The following is a 17,157-nucleotide window of genomic DNA, read 5'->3' on the forward strand; positions in this document are numbered from 1 at the left end:
ATATTGGAGGAAGAAAAAGACAAAGATATGTTTCCATGAGCAGTTTGTAACCAGCTCTAAACGAACTTAGCTATTGCTAGCCGGCTAAGTATGGTATTTATCATGTCAATGTGTCTCTGTCAGAAACAACCTGTCAGCCTGTGTCACTCCTTCTTCTACACAATTTTCTCTCTGCAGTAAATCACTGACCAAAAATTATTAAAATGATTAGAAGCCCAGTTTTCTTCTTATTTTGCTGAAGGAATCAAAATGTTTTTCGTGTGCATGGAGGTCATGTGAGCTGTAAATTTTATCCAAAGCATCTTAGTGGTGAGAAACTGACTGCTACAAATTCATTTAAAGTAGTCTTATCTTTTCTCTGATTCTCAGCTGTGAAAAATAAATCAATAAGTATGGAAGTAAGTAAATAAATAAATAACAAGAGCCGTTGCAGATTACAAAAGTGTGAGGGGAGTCGTAGTGTGACTCTGAGTTTTCAAAACCAAAAACCACTTCTTCGGCACCGGAAAATACATGTTTGCTTCTCATATTTTTTTCAAGCCAGTGTAGATACAATGTAGCATAAAAACAAGACAGAAGCAGCAAACTTCCAGTGAAGCAGGAGATAAAAACAAGAATTGTGGATTGTGTCAAGTTTTAATTGATTGAAGAACGAACAGAACTACAACTACACCAATCACCTGCTGTGCTGTTTCCTGCATGTGTGACGTTCATCTGTGAATTGCAGCTTCTTCAAGTTTAAAACTTGGACACTGACTTTGAGAAAAACAGTAGAAATCCTAATTAATCAGAGAAAATGAGGGAGAGAGACAGCATCAAAGTCAGAGACAGAGCAGGAAACCAGCCCACAGGAAAGAAAACAGTTATGTTAATGCACCTGCACTTTGTTCACTTGCTCATTGAAGCATGACTCTGCAGTGAAAATGTGCAACTATGAGGCAGTGCTGCTGTCCAGGGTGTGTGGGCTGGAGCTTAAACAGAACATCACACTATATGTGGTTGTTGCAGACTTTCCAAGGAGCTGGTTTGTCTGAGGGGACAGGGTCTGCATGCAGGTCTGTGAATGCAACAGAAACAGAAAGCTCCACACTGACTGAGGTTAAAGAGGCACATTAGATATTAACTGCACTTTTTTTCAGTGCACCATACACAAAACATGCACAATGTATGTACACACCTGTCATACAAAAATATTTCAACTGATTGGAGGCATGCAATCAACAACTGTTTCTATTTCCTGTTTGTATCAGCTCTCAGCTCTATAAGAACGTCACACACTCAAAGAGAGAAACTAAAAACAGACTCACACACCATCAGCTACCCATAAAAGACAGACATGGCCAGCAAATACCAGAGGCTTGGTAAGTACATATAAAATGATGAATCTATAACACTGATGTTTTTATAAAGGGTAATAAAACTCAAGAGCCACTTATTAAACTGAACATTTATTAGATTTGTGCAGAGGTGGCAAAAGTACTGACATTCTGTACTTAAGTAGAAGTACAAGTACTTATGTTAAAAAATACTTTAGTAAAAGTCGAAGTACTGGTTCAACTTCTCTACTTAAGTAAAAGTAAAAAAGTACAGGTTCTGAAATGTACTCAAAGTAAGAAAGTAAAAGTAGTTCTTTGGAGGATGTTTCTACCTGCTATTTTTGTGTAAAACTAACCGAACCTCGTTATATATTATTGTAATAATATAAAATAAAATTACATGAGAATGCAAACATTATTCCAATCTAAATTTTAATCCTAATGAATGCACTCAGCTTGAATCTGTTACGTAGGACACAAACTGTTAAAGGGAATTTAAACACAGCTCTATTCTCCATGTCCTCCATAGTAGAGGGTGACTGTGCCTCCACCTAAACACCAACATGAGGATACTCAGGGGTTACAGTGGGATTCAGAAGGTGGAGGAACCCTAAGATCAGCTGTAGTGGCTCTGCATGGGGAGAAGAATCACAACTTTCTATTGTGAGCTCCAGTAAATGATGTTGGTGTGCAGGCTGTGATCAGCTGACCTGCTGCTGCTGCTGCTCTGAGGTTTACTGCTCTGTGTGGATGAACTGAACTCACAAAGATGTAACCCAGTATTTCACAGCTATCTGAGCTGATCTCCATCCCCTACACTGACAGCATACAGGCTGTAGAAATGTTGGATTCAGTGAATGAATCTCAGCATCAGCAGCTTTGATTCAAACTCATCTCTGCTGCACTGATGTAACCTGTAACTCTGACCATGAACACAAACACTGTGCTCCAGTCCAACACAGAGCTTTACTGTAAATACAGTACAACAAGCTAACCTGTTTGTTACACACTAAACTGCAGCATTTTCATAGAATCTTTGAATCAACGTCAGCATACTTCAGTTTGTTTTCCAGTCCTTACCTTTAATTCTAACCTCTCTTCTTCCTCTCCTGTCCTCTTTCTCCATCTCTGAGTGAACTTCTCTCTCTTTGCTCTCCCTGAAATACAGCAGCTCTTCTTTTAGCTAGCAGACACACTGTGTGACAAACTGCACACACTTTGTGTGTTTGCTGATATTTGTTGAGCATTTAGAAACGTTGCATTTACCTGCCACACGTTACTCCCTTCATGCTCGCTCCTCTTCAGTAGCGCTAGCTAAGCTGTTTATGTGCCGCAGCGCAACTTACGGACTCGGTCCGGCCCGATTATAGCGCTATAAATGATACATTAATTATACGGGTTTGCGTATTTAATCCCTTTGTATGAGGTAAGCCCCGGTGATGGAGGATACGCCAGTACGATTGTCTCTTATGTGTTATTATTCCTCCGTTTAGGCTCAGATCGTTTGATGTTTGACGGCGCACTGACCGGAAATGCAAACTTCTCTCTGACGTGTTAAAAAGTAACGAGTCTGTTTGAAAATGTAAGAAGTAGAAAGTACAGATACTTGTGTAAAAATGTAGGGAGTAAAAGTAAAAAGTAGTCAGAAAAATAAATACTTAAGTAAAGTACAGATACCTGAAAAATCTACTTAAGTACAGTAACGAAGTATTTGTACTTCGTTACTTCCCACCTCTGGATTTGTGTCATTATTTGAGTTTAAATTCTCATTTGATCTCCAGCTCCCTTTGTTATTACTATATTTGATTTTTTCTGTAGTTTTTATTGTTAAGCACTTTGTACAATCTGATCCAAAATCATATGTTTAGTTTAGAAATACCAGAGTTGGTAAAATGACAAACATGAACACAGACCCTCAAATTTTGGGTAAACAAACAAACAAAACATTTTCTTTGGTGAAAAGAAAAATGGGTTGGAAAGAGTGCAGCAGGAAACACAACCTTAGGAAAAGATAATGCTTTTGAATTTATATCATCAACACTGGATGATACAAGAAGAAGCAAAAGTAAAGTAAGATTTGAACGCTTTTTACAGAAAAACTGCAGAGAGGAATGAAGTGTCGAAGGTGTGTTCTTGTTTATTTGTTTTTCCCTGTCAATATTTGTTCTTTTTACTAATGAACACGAGGCACTCTGAAAGAGTAAGGCAGGAAACATCTGTCAGATCATTTCAAGTTGATGCAATGCTGCAATAATTTATCTATGCAGATACTTCCCTCTGTAGGTTGTGTAGCTTGTTAACATCTAGCTTCTCTAAACAGCAGCAGATTATTGCTCCACCCACCAAATCTACAACTCCAGATTTGATTCACAATAGAACAAAGAAAACATATGAAATGTTTAAACTGAGAATCTTTACAGTCTGTATTTTTTTGTGCATCAGTGGTGACAGAGGTCAAAGGGGACCTTGACAGTGTTACAACAGCTGTTTAGCTGCATCTGCTTTGCTGCTCCTGGTCCTCATGTGTTCCTGGTTGTGATTCAGGCCAACAGATTCACCAAACAAGAACAGGAAACAGTGTAAATCATTCAGAAGATGTTTGGAGAAAAGGCAGCACGTTACACTATGGTCTTGTTCACCTATGGCAGTGCTTCTCAATTATTTTCTGTTACGCCCCCCCTAGCAAGAAGAAAACTATTCGCGCCCCCCACTCCCCACTGTGACTATCCATCTCTGCATAACATTTTATCCTTATTAAAATTAAAGAAAAAAAAGAAAGACATATGGTCAAACTTACAAAGAATAACTTTATTAAATCGTGTTTTAAGTCTGCAACAGAAAAGATTTTAAGTGCATCATTGCCTGAAATTAAAAATAAATAAATCCTTGTTTAAACTGTAAACATGTTTGACCAACTAGACACAGCAAACACACCGGTCTTTCCTCTTCTCCAACTGTAGTGACAGTGAAGCCAAGCGCTAAATACGCTTCGTCGTATTTCCTCGTCTTAGCTTTCGGGTGACTTTCTTTTGTCTCATTATCTTTGTCTCTCTCCGCTTTTCTTTTCATCCCTGTTAAAAACTTTTTCATGTTGGGGGTTGTTATGTTGAATAACGGAGGCTATAGGCAGAACGCAGTCGGAGCTTTCTGTTGACTCAACACTGCTAACCAAGGCAAACCTGTTGTAACAATGACAGCGCCACTGCCGCCTACTGTAGTGGATGCGCAATTACACTTTATACTAGTACGGCCCCCCAAAAAAAAGCCTGTTCCCCAGGGTCACACGCGCCCCCCCCAGGTATCGCACCGCGCCCCCCAAAGGGGGCGCGCCCCACTATTTGAGAACCACTGACCTATGGAGACAATCTGGAAGAAGATGAAGTCACCATAGAAAACATGATCAGTGATCATTTAGTTCTCTCTGACTTCATCAGTCAGTGTGGTGGAGGATATCATGTTTTTAACAACAGAGACAAGGATCCCTCTCAGGTCAGAGAGCTGCTGCAGAAGATCAACACAATGATTGAAAAGAATGGAGGAAGCTGCTACACTGATGACATGTTTGAAAAGGCAGAAGCAACCATAAAAAAGGAGATGGAACGACTTCAGAAAGAAAATGTGATGACAGACAAAGAAGCGAGAGCCAAAGCAGAAAGAAGAAACGGGTTTATTCAGGAGAGTAAGGTCCCTGTTATTGTTGGAGCTGCTGCTGGTGCTGGTGCTGGTGTCGGTGTTGGAATTGGTATTGAAGTTGCTGTTGGAGCTGCTATTGGAGTCATAGGGGGTCCAGTGGGAGCTGCAGTGGGAGCTGGAGTGGGAATTGGAGTGGGTCTTGCAGTGGAAGCTTTAGGTTTGAAAAAGAAACTGAAGGATTGCATCACTCAGTAATATTAAGAGAAAATCAACATTTATTCAGTGCTTTATCAGCAGCTCGTTAAAGTCCCATTAACAAGAAAATACATGAAAAACAATAACAATGATAGTATGGAACTGTTTTTTGAGTATGTGTTGTTTAGATCATTGGACTTGAAAGAGCAAAAGTGATACTCCAAGAAGCAAAACATAAAGCTGAAAGAAACAATAAGTTTCACAGTAAGTAGTGTAGTAATCAGTATTATTGTTATTTACTGTTTTTCATATTAAATATAATCTTTGATAAAATTATATTTTGTTATTTTACTGAATGAAACATATCAATCATTAATGATAAATAGCTTATTCATAATTATTGGGACATTCTTGAGTTCTGTAATCTAAACCAATCAGACTGTTGGATTGTGTTCAGTGTGTTTTGAAGCTGTAGATGCTTATTTTAGTCTCTTGAATGATGCATCACAAATTAAACAGAATGGATAAAATTTATTGATGAAGGCTGGTTTCTTGTGCTGTCAGAAGAGGAGTGTTAACAAAGGAAACTGGAATGAACCAGTTTGAGATGTTTGAGCTGATCAAAGTGTGACACTAAAGAACAGCAGAGACGTTTACTTCATGTTTCCTCCACCGTGTCCAAAAAAATTTTATTCAGTGATTAGATGGGAAAAAATTCAAAAGGCTAACTGTTTATGTGAGAATAAACTGTGCACAGAGTGAATTCCTCATCATTAGCATCATCATCAGTTTCTCAGATTTCACAAAGCAGCACAACCTGCTGGAACAACTCTGACCTGCAGTCAAACTTAAATAAATAAAAAAAAAAAAAATTATTCAGCTCAGAACATAAAGTGTTTGCCAATCTCTGCTGGGTGATGTGAAATGGATTGGATGTGGCCCTTTGAGCTGCCAAAAACAGCTCAAAGGTAATTCATTAATCAAAAACAATTAGAGTTTAACAATCAGAAGGATCTGTGTGTGCCTGTGTGTGAAAGACTGAAGACTCAAGTACTGCACCTTTGGTTGGATGAATGGTTCTTATCTTGCCATGATCTACCTGAGGGGAGCATCACACTAATAGAGCAAACTTTAAGTTCACTCATATTCAATAAGGGTGGCATAAACTAAGCTTGGACAGCAGGTACATATCATTCTGGCTCATCTGAGATTTGAACCCTGAACCACTCACACCCTAATGAGAATCATACCTGTAGACCAACAAGCTCATTACACATTAGAAAATATTATTATTTATCCTATCACCACCCACTTTGCAACATTAGAAAGTAAAATCCATCAGGAAAGAAAACCGTTTAAGTCTTAATTCAACTAAACTACGGATGTCAGAGTAAAATGAAGTACTGCTATAAACAGGTATGCTAGCAGCTAGAAACAGGTGGGCAACTTGGGCAGGTAAAAAACTGGAAATTTGAGCAGCAAAATCATAACCTGAAGGTTGCTAGTTTGAGCACAAACTAGGGAATAATTTATAGCAATAAAACAGCCGATCAGCACTTCATAGCTGTGCATCAAACTGTTACCTGGGATCTCTTTTTCATAACCACTTTGGTCCAGAGCACAGACAGAATTTCTTGCTCTCATGTTTGTAATTGTGGACAATTTAGAATAAACCAGATCACATGACCAGTATATAATTCTGTAGTGTAGAAGGACACACAAACTCCACATGGAGTAAATGGCCTGTTTTTTTTTGTTGTTGTTTTTTTTTATATAACGCTTTTCTACTCTGCGTGAACACTCACAGCACTTTAGACAGTCTCATTCACCCATTCATACAAGGACTTTCTACATCTGCATGCTTTCTATTTAACTTTCACTCACACAATCACATTTTGATGACTATAGCAGGAGCAACTTGAGGTTCGATATCTTGCCCAAGGACACGTTAGCAGGCAGACCGGAGCAACCAGGGACTGAACCACCAAGTAGATAACCAGCGCTACCTCCTGAGCCACAGTCAGCTGAGACTCTCAGATCAGAAAGTTTGAACCTAGAACCTTCTTGCTGCAATGTCACTCTCACCTCAGATGCTGCAAATGTCTTGAGATGCTGGCTCTTTTTTGTTTTTTGTTTTACCTGCAGTTTTATTTTATTTTATTTCTGGCTCTTACTGTTTTTATTGCTCTAACCACTGTCATCTATGTGTATGTTTTAATGCTTTTCTTAATGTTATTTATTTATTTATTTTTTGCATTGAGTTTATAAATAAAGCTGAGTGGAGTCTTGTTTCTTGCTACAGAGGCGGCTACACTAACACACACTGCCTCCTAGTGGTAACATATTGAATAAAATGCAACAAATACTGAATATGAATGGCCCCTTTAGGAGTGAGTAAACCTGAATGATGCACCCCCTTAAGGTTACAACACAGTGCAGTGTGTGGTTTTAAATGAGCTTCTAGATTTAGTCATGTGAGTGGAGAGAAATGAATAAGTCCTGGTACTGTACTCTGAATCCTCTTATGGATGAGCAGTTCTCATATTTAATTCTTTTCTCAGATTCCTGCATGTGAGACATTCAGGGAAGAAGAACATTTGTGTACACATATCAGATGCAGCAAAATTCAGTCTCTGAATTTAACCCATCACACATGCGGTACATATCACAAACAGCACAACATGCAGAGCAGGGGCCAGCTAGAAAGTGTCCAGGGAGCAACTTGGGGTGTTAAGGGCTTTGCTCAATGGCCCACAGTGGTGCTAATGAGAGTGGAAACAGGTGGCAGCACGTCACCCTCCCCACCTCAGTTCGTCCATGCCAGTTTGAGGGTTCTCTGAAGCTTTGCCAGAATCCCTCCAATCCAGTTTTTCCAATACATGCCAGTGTCCAAGGATTTGAACCAGCGTCCTCTCAATCATAAACCCCCTTCTTAACCTCTAGGCTCTTAGGCTGAACAAGCACTAAACTAGTAGATGATGTCAAATATTTTCCATCATTTGAATACAGATGCCTTTTTTTTTTTTTTTTTTAACCTGTCATGTCTGGCAGTTTTCGCAATCGGAATGATAATCCGAAGGCACTATCGTACCAAACATATTTGCTTTTACAAGAAGTGCTCTATTAGTTTTCTATAGGCTATTCTTGTTAATTGTATTTTTATTTTATTTATTCTTGCCAGATCTGAAATATATATAAATATATATATATATATATATATATATATATATATATATATATATATATATATATATATATGTATATATATACACGCACACACGCGCACACACACACACACACACACACACACACACACACACACACACACACACACACACACACACACACACACTCTTACTGTAGTTTGTAGTAATGTATATGTGTTGCTCTGTCATGGAACGTACTCTATAATGAGGGCAAGAAGCAGCAACCACCCCCCTCAGGATCCAAAGGCAGGCAGGGAAAGACCCAGGGGACCCGGGTCATCCACGGCCCACCAGGAGCTCAGAAGACCCGAGGCCACACATCCCAATGGCAACCGTGCACACATCCCAAAGGAGGAAGACCCCAGACGGGCCCCCCATGGTCAACGGGCAAGAGCCCAGAGAGCCAGAGGCAATGAGCAGCCCACCCCCCCAGCAGGCCGGCCCCCCCAGCAAGAGCCGAGAATGCAGCCCCGAGGCCCCAGGCACCCAGGTGAGCACAGCAACAGCATTAAAAAACTAAGGAGCATGATCACAACTCTGTCATAAAAACACAAGAGAATCTGATGGATTATAATGAGTATGTCAATAAATTAATGATTAATATTCAGTGTGAGTTTTTATTCTTGCAGCCTTGGTGGTGTTTGACAATAACTTCTGTAGCTTTAAATACACAGAAGAAAATAAAATAGGAGAACTGCTCATCCAACCACAGGTGTCGTACTCGTGTCTTTAACAATACACCTCTTAAGATCATAGTGAGCAGATTGATGAACAACAGGCATACATGTAAATGTTCATATATCAGTAGATGTCACAGTGGCTCCATCTGTATTCTATATTGAGTACTGTATATAGCAGTGCTGTGCACTGACTTTTACTGAAACACAACCAGAATCGATGCTGGTAATACTTTGAATTACCAGTTAGCATAACAAGCACATCATTTTAAACTGTGGGAGGACAGAAACCCCACAGAAATGCTCCAGTTGAGCAGGAAGTTTGAATGGATGAGCACTTCTCCTGTTTTGCCTGAGAGATATTTTCTCAGTTGCATGAATCAGGGAACATCTGTGAATTGGAGCTGCCTGATACCTTTGAACCAGCGCTGCACTAGTAGATTGTTTCACGGTAAATACTTCCTTTTACAGATGACATTCTAAATGGCTTTACACATAGAGAGTTATCAACCATATTGTAAGGACGCATTCCAACAACAAAACTATTCAACAGAAGAAATCAGCAGGGTGATTGTGTTCACCTGTTCTCCCTGGATGTTTCCCTTTGTTTGTTTACTTAGTGTGTATATATTGTCTGTGTTTTCCCTTGTCCTTTGTTATGTTGTTGTCTTTGGCTCCCTGCCTGCTGTGTACTCACCCATCTGTCTGTGTCCTTTTTTAAGATAGTGTCCTAGTTTTTGGGACTCCTGAGGGGAAATGACCAAAACCAAATTCGTACAGTAGTATGTTCATACATACATGGTGCATTGTTGCATTCAATTGAGAAAAATCCAGACATATGTTGTTAACTGATAGTAAAGGTGTTACATCACATAGGATTTTGACATGTTTGTAGTAGTCTTGTGGTTTTACTCCAAAATAAGACATAAAAGCAGGCTATACAAATTACAATTTTCTTTTCATTGAATTAAAAATATTTTCTCATACTCCTCACTCATCTATGCATGTTAGCATGTAGAGTTAATTTGTAAAAGGTATATTTATTGACCAGTGTTCCAATCAATCCAATTTATTTATAAAGCAAAGTTTTAAGATGCACTTTAAAAATATGCAGAGTGGAGGCTGGGGGTGATACGGGGGTGATTCGTGACTACTTAAGGGGCGGCCAACTCCAGGCCTCAAGAGCCGGTGTCCTGCAGGTTTTAGATGTGTCCCTGATCCAACACACCTGAATCACATATAGAAGTCATTAGCAGGACTCTGGAGAACTTGACTGCATACTGAAGAGGTAATTCAGCCATTTGATTCAGGTGCGTTGGATCAGGGACACATCTAAAACCTGCAGGACACCGGCTCTTGAGGCCTGGAGTTGGCCACCCCTGAACTGCTTGATGTGTGTGCCCTCTAGAGGCCAAGAAATGTGACTCATGCAGTGAGGAGTCAGACCTGCATATCTGCTACCTACATGTGCCAAGAGTCAAAAATAACAATGTTGCTAAGATTATTAAATTCCAACGCTATATTGGCCTCAATATAAGTTGAGCAAAACTGTATTTTAATAAAAGTTAATGTCTCCACTTGTTTCAGAAAGAGCATTCCCTCTTTTGTTTAGAATGCAAAACGATTTTGTTACATGCATTCTGGACATGCTTGAAAATGCAAGTAACTATATTCAATATGTAAATTTAATTATGTTTTATTATTGTCTGGTATTCTTCTCCCTTGGATATTCGTTAGGCCAGTTCCCTAAAGCATTGAAGGATTGGGTAACAATGGCAATAATGACTGGACATCAGATTCTTTTAAGAAAATGGAATAATTCAACTGGAAAAGTGTCATGACACAGCTGTGTGGCAGGCAGAAGATTGGACTCTGTTCTGTCCTGAGGGATTGGAGTGATATTTCATTCTGTGGCCACTAGGTGGTGCTTATTCTATTTGTGTATTATCGCCATCTCTACTTACCCTCTGTAACCCGTGGGCAGCCATTTTTGTTTTTCCATTGCACCTTGAAAGAGATCACCTTGTGGATTCAGTAGCCAAAGTATCTACAATCATCCTCATCTGGGAATCACTATAGGAAGCATAGTCTGTGAATATGTTTGTATTAAGATGCCTATGTTTGTTTGACATGAATATTTTGTATGGTTAACCAGGTTAAGTTGTGTTTTTGTTTCATCTGGCGTTTTGTATGTAATGTGTTATGTTGCTAGCTTTCAGCTAGCCAAGCTAGTAGCCATATATGTGAGATAGGCTTTAAGAAACTGGAAATACATACGGAGAATGTATGTTAAAGGGGGTTCAGTGTGTTCATTATTGCCATTATTTGCTTCTTTCATTTCAGTTTTACCCCATTCTCATGCTGTTAACCTAAACGGTGGTGCTTAATAAATCCATCAGAGACTACAGTGTGTGGAAGGAGTTGTCTGTCTGCCTAGTGAAGAAAGGGGACTCTTTAATGAGGGCAGAACAGACTCCAATACAAGACTCCGTTAACTGAAGGAAACTCAAAAAACAGCTTTATTGCTGGAGTGTTCCATAACAAAAAAACAAACACAGCATAAAGGGACTGGCCGGACAATAGTCAAAAATAACAATGCCTTCTGCGAGTACTCCACACAACAAGAGGGAAGACACTACAAAGAGCCGGAGGAAACAAGGGACAAAAACGGTAACTTAAATCATACAAAGGGGAGAACCCCCAAATATCCTGGAAACACAACCACCCCGGGTCCATGACCCAGGGACCCTGACAAAAAGGGTGTGCCCACCAGGGATGAGTAGCTGCCCCAGGTGGAGGAGTTCAAGTAAGGGTCTTGTTGATGACTGACGGGAGAAAGGAGCGGGCGATTGACAGATGGATTGGGGCTGCGTCTGCAGTGATATGGACGTTGCACCGGTCTGTCGTGGTGAAGAGGGAGCTGAGTGTAAAAGCGAAGCTGACGATTTACTGGTCGATCTACGTCCCTACACATCGATGGTGACGAGCTTTGTGTAGTGGCAGAAAGAATGAAATCGCGAATACAAGCGGCAGAAATGAGCTTCCTCTGAGGGCGGCTGGCCTCTCCCTTAGACAAAGGGTGAGGAGTGCAGCCATTCGGGAGGGGCTCAGAGTACAGCCGCTGCTCCTCCACATCGAAAGGAGACAGTTGAGGTGGTTCGGGCATCTGACTAGGATGCCTCCTGGGTGCCTCTTTGGTGAGGTGTTCCAAGCATGTCCTACTGGGACGAGGCCCCAAGGCTCGCTGGAGAGATTATATCTCGGCTGGTGTGGGAAGAACTTTGGGTCTCTCAGGATGAGCTGGTGGAGGAGGGGAGAGGGAGGGCTGGGCTTCTCTGCTTAGGCTGCTGCTGTCAACTGTCAAATTGTCAAGCAAAGGATGTTACATGTAAAATAATTTCATTTATGTAACGGTAAAGTATAATGACAGAACATTTGAGTTTGTATTTTGTTATTTTGCAGTGTGTATTCGACTTATAAAAAATGGGTGTAAATTGTGTTTTGAGTGCTCAAATTGAGTAGAAAGGCACTATATAATACCAGTCCATTGATATACCATTTATACACACACACACATTTCAGGTAATCAGACTGTACTCTATTTCTTGCTTCTTCCTCATTGACCATGTATATTGTTTTGCCACAAAAAAGCTTAATTGAACTTCCATCTAAAATGTGTTTCTAATCCTTTTTTTTTATATTGCTCTCATTATTAATCTTTACTAAAAAAAATATAAAAGTCCATATTCTAATGAAAAGGCGAAAGAGTGGATAAATAAAGAACCCACACACTTGATTGTCTCCTGAGATCCCCATAAATTAATTTCTTATTGCATTTCTAAGATGGCTGCCATAGTGCTGTGAGGAGAAATGAACAGTAACACGTTTCTCAAAATGGAGGGACAGACATTTCAACTAGGGTGTGAGAACACACTGCTGACAGGACTGTGTAGTCTTTCTGGCATAACAATATATATCAGATGAGAATTGGAGGAATAATTATATTGTTAATCATCCTTAGAGGTACAAGAATGTGAGTATTGTGTTTAGAAAGATGTGAAATAATGGACCTCTACGCACCCATGCCAAAATGAAACTACAGGCCCTTGTACACATCTGTGCATGTCTAAGTTCAGTGCTCAGTACATATAAAAGAACTAAGTCTAACTTACCATCCATGATGAAAGGTATTCAGTGGCAGTCGTGCCTGAAGATTACAATTAATGGCAGACTGTGTATTGTTTGTTGGTGTTTCTGCTCTGCTGTCGGACTCTGTTTGACAGTCGTTCTGTTTCACTTTCTGTTTGTGTCCTTGGCTGCACTACATTAAAACTCACAGTCAACTGACAGACTGTGTTTAGGAGGCATTTGTAGTTATATGGAAACTTAAATTATGTTTACAAATTTAAAATTCCAGCTTTAATAAAACAGTTTCTTTGTTATGCATTTTTCTCAACTGGAAGTTAGAAAGAAAACACTGTCTGAGTAAATGCTAAAGAGAATAAATCTGATAATTGGTTATTTGTATAACTAAGTCTCAATAATGTTTGTTATTATTTAGTGCTGCAATTTTTTTTCCGCACAGATTTTTATTTTATTTTAAATCAAATTAGAACTGAATGGACTAATTAAAGTGTAAGCACTGCTTTGACGTATAAAAACATGAACAACACGGCAAAGCCGTGTGTTTTGTGCAGCTTCAGCTCTCTCCGGTTCACTCGTGTATGCTGGCACTGGACCAAGAGTAAGAAAGACTAACTTGTTGTGTCTTGATATTGATGCCATGTGGATGTATTTGAAGAAATTCTCTGCTGACAAAGTTCTTCTTAGAATAACATAAAGTTTATTTACAAGAAAGACCAGTGTCATACCAAGGACTCATAGTCTGTGCTTGGGAGAGACAGCCAATTGTCATTGCATTGTCTCTCCCAGAAGAGAATCAGTTGCCAGCTTATATACCCTAAAGTTCTGCCCCCAACATCTATTACATATGTTTACCTTTAGTGGCTAAAGCCACTCACGGAGGCTCGTATCTTGTTTTGTTTTTCTGGGAACGTCTGGGAGCCGTCCCTTGTGTGTGTGTGTGTGTGTGTGTGTGTGTGTGTGTGTGGATCTGGAATTTCAAGTTTCGTTTTAGTCTTTATTCAGAGAGATGTGTATGTTGTTCACCACCTGCCCACAATGCAAAAAAAACCTGGAGTGCAGCCAAGTCAGAAGTGAAACTAAAGTTACAGTCATATCACATTTGAGTCAGACGATGAAGGCGACAGCAACAGACAACTGACATTCTGATATAACGTGAATTTTTGTGACACTACCTTTTTGATCGTGGATGGTGAGTTATATTTTCTTACTTTTAGATTTTCTGTGTCATTGCCAAACTTTCATTGTTAAGTAGACGCATGCAGGAATTTATTCTGTTCCTCCCTACATTTACAGTTATTCTCTTTAACATTTACAGTTGTAGTTGGTTCAGGAGGAAAACAATTTTCAAAATGTTATGCACTTTTGGGCAATGTAAGACTGCATTATTTTATCAGCTCTAAAAATTTGTAAGTAAAAAGAGCTATAAATAAAAAAAAAACATTTAAAGGTACAACTCAAAAAAGTGCTATATTTTTTTTGCCTTAGTACATGAACTCATGATTTAAAACTGCATTTTGTATTTACTTGGGTTATCTTTGCCTAATATTAAAATTAGTTTGATGATCTGAAATGTGTGACAAACATACTGTTATGGAAATCTAAAATAAAGTGATCTGCACAAGCAGGTTGTCATTGTGAGGTTTGAATTGACCTTTGCAACGGGGTCAAACAACAATACAAAGTGCAGCAGCGGTCTGTATGATATTTTACAAAGAATAATAAGCATAGAATCATTTATAAGAATAACTTATCTACCTGGCATTATCACAGCATATAATCAGAACATTCTGTGCAAAGGATAACTTGTACAGACAAGTAAAATCAGGCAGTGTCAGTTATAACGCACACACGCCTTGAAGATACCTTTGTAGTGGCCTGACTTTACACTTACAGGTGACTGCCTTTATGACTTTATGAATGAGGAAATGAATCTGAACGTCAGACAAGTGGTTCAGGTGCAGCAGGAGGGGAGGAGTCAGAGAGACACTCAAAGATTGTTGTAAAAACCTGCCAGTGACCAAGTTAGAGTCACAGATTCTGTTACCCCAGTAACTCAACTCAACCTTATTTATAAAGCACTTTAAAATCAAATGCAGTTGGCCAAAGTGCTGTACACAACTAAGAGGCAAACAAGCAAAAACACAGACATAAGACAGTGAAACAACAAATAAATAAATAAAACCACAGCTAAGAAAATAAACAAAGAAAACAAACATCTCAAATTGAGTTAAAAGCCAAAAAGAAGAAATGGCTTAGAAAGTCCTGTCCCCCCTGTTCTTAAGCCTAGTTTTAGGAACACTGAGAAGTATGGTCTGCAGATCTCAGTGACCTAGAGGGAACGTAAGGGGTTAGGAGTTCAGTGAGGTATGATGGGGGCCAGCCCATTTAGAGATTTAAAAACAAACAAAAAGATTTTAAAATCAACCCTAAAATGTACTGGAAGCCAGTGAGGGGAGGCCAGCACAGGAGAGATGTGCTCAGTTTTAGGAGTTCTAGTAAGAAGGCAAGCGGCTGCATTCTGGACTAATTGAAGGCGTGAAAGAGAGGACTGGTTTATACCAACATACAGGGCATTACAATAGTCAAGTCTATCCATCCATCCATTCATTTCTGCTTATCCTGGAGCCTATCCCAGCTGACATAGGGCAAGAGGCAGGGTACACCCTGTACAGGTCGCCAGCCTGTCATAGGGCCAACACAGAGAGACAGACAACCAGCCACCTATGAGCAATTTAGAGTTTCCAATTAACCTAATCCCAGTAAGTGCACATCTTTGGACTGTGGGAGGAAACCGGAGTCCCCGGAGAAAACCCACGCAGACACAGACAGAACATGCAAGCTCCACACAGAGAGGGAGAGGCCTGGGCCAAGGTGGAATCGAACCCAGGCCTTCCAGATATGCTAGCTGTGACGCAGCAGTGCTAACCACTGTGCCACCATGCTGCCCACGCTACTCTAGTAGAAATAAAAGTGTGTATAACTCTTTCAAAATTACTAAAAGAAAAGAAGGGCTTGACCTTAGACAGGAGCCTGAGTTGGTAAAAGCCTGATCTCACCACAGAGTTTATCTGTTTCTCCAGCTTTAGAAGCTTTAGAAGTCCAGTTGCCTTTTTCAAGCTCCAGAGACTACTATGACCTGGATGACTGAGAATCTACACAGACAAGACCAACTGTAGATGCTCAAGTGTCACCTGTTCAGATGGAGCATAGACCATAAGATCATCCAGGTACCATAACAGGCTTGTGAAGTTTTCATAACCAAAAATGGACATAATCATTTGCATAAAAGTGGCAGCACTATTTATCAGGCCTTGGGGCATCCTGTTAAACCCATGAAGGCCAAATAGGGAAAAGAACGCCGTGTATTTTTTTATCATTCTCGTGGAGTCTGACATTGTAGAACCCCGACATGAGGTCTATTGTGGAAAAGAAGACATTTACACCAAGTGCTGCAAGCGCATCTGACTGATGAGGCAATGGTTGTGGATCTTTAACTGCATTCATCGTAAGTCATGGCATATATGCAAGTCTCCGTTCGGCTTGGCAACCAAGACAAGGGGAGATGAGAATTCGCTCTGTGACTTACAAATTATCCCAGATTCACAGGCGCACTGACGATCTCATTAGGGAAGTGCAAAGTTTCTCGTAATGGCATGGCAGTCTGAAGGGTTTGTCATCTACAAGGTGGATTCTGTGAACAAAGTCTACTGCCTCACCACAATCCATTTTGTGCCAGGAAAAGATGGATTCATACTGTTCAATGATTTGCAGCAGTTTATCCTTCCATTCTGGGGAAACTTCACAAGATAAAAGGTCCAGGTCCTGTAGGCCCAAATCACACAATGTCTGTGACTTTTCTGTCTCTGATCACAGAGTGGTCGGCCAGTCTTGTGTGTACTGTTCACTGGATTGAATATGGACAGGTTCAGGTAAGTCCTGCACAGAAAGACAGGGGGACACATCAGCAATCTTTGCATTTCTTCT

The 17,157-nt window shown here is 40.0% G+C and overlaps 1 protein-coding gene across 1 annotated transcript in view; it reads left to right on the forward strand.

Moving 5' to 3' along the window:
* Nucleotides 1-4,712: 4,712 nt before the first annotated feature.
* Nucleotides 4,713-17,157, forward strand: part of LOC115797611 (exocyst complex component 6B-like) — a 91,199-nt gene continuing 78,754 nt past the window's right edge. The window contains exons 1-2 of the mRNA XM_030754209.1: nt 4,713-5,166; nt 17,047-17,102. Coding sequence (XP_030610069.1) covers nt 4,713-5,166; nt 17,047-17,102 — 510 coding nt within the window. The remainder of the gene's footprint in view (nt 5,167-17,046; nt 17,103-17,157) is intronic.

This window comes from Archocentrus centrarchus, chromosome 18 (assembly GCF_007364275.1).
Source record: "Archocentrus centrarchus isolate MPI-CPG fArcCen1 chromosome 18, fArcCen1, whole genome shotgun sequence".
In the NCBI taxonomy this organism is placed as follows: domain Eukaryota; kingdom Metazoa; phylum Chordata; class Actinopteri; order Cichliformes; family Cichlidae; genus Archocentrus; species Archocentrus centrarchus.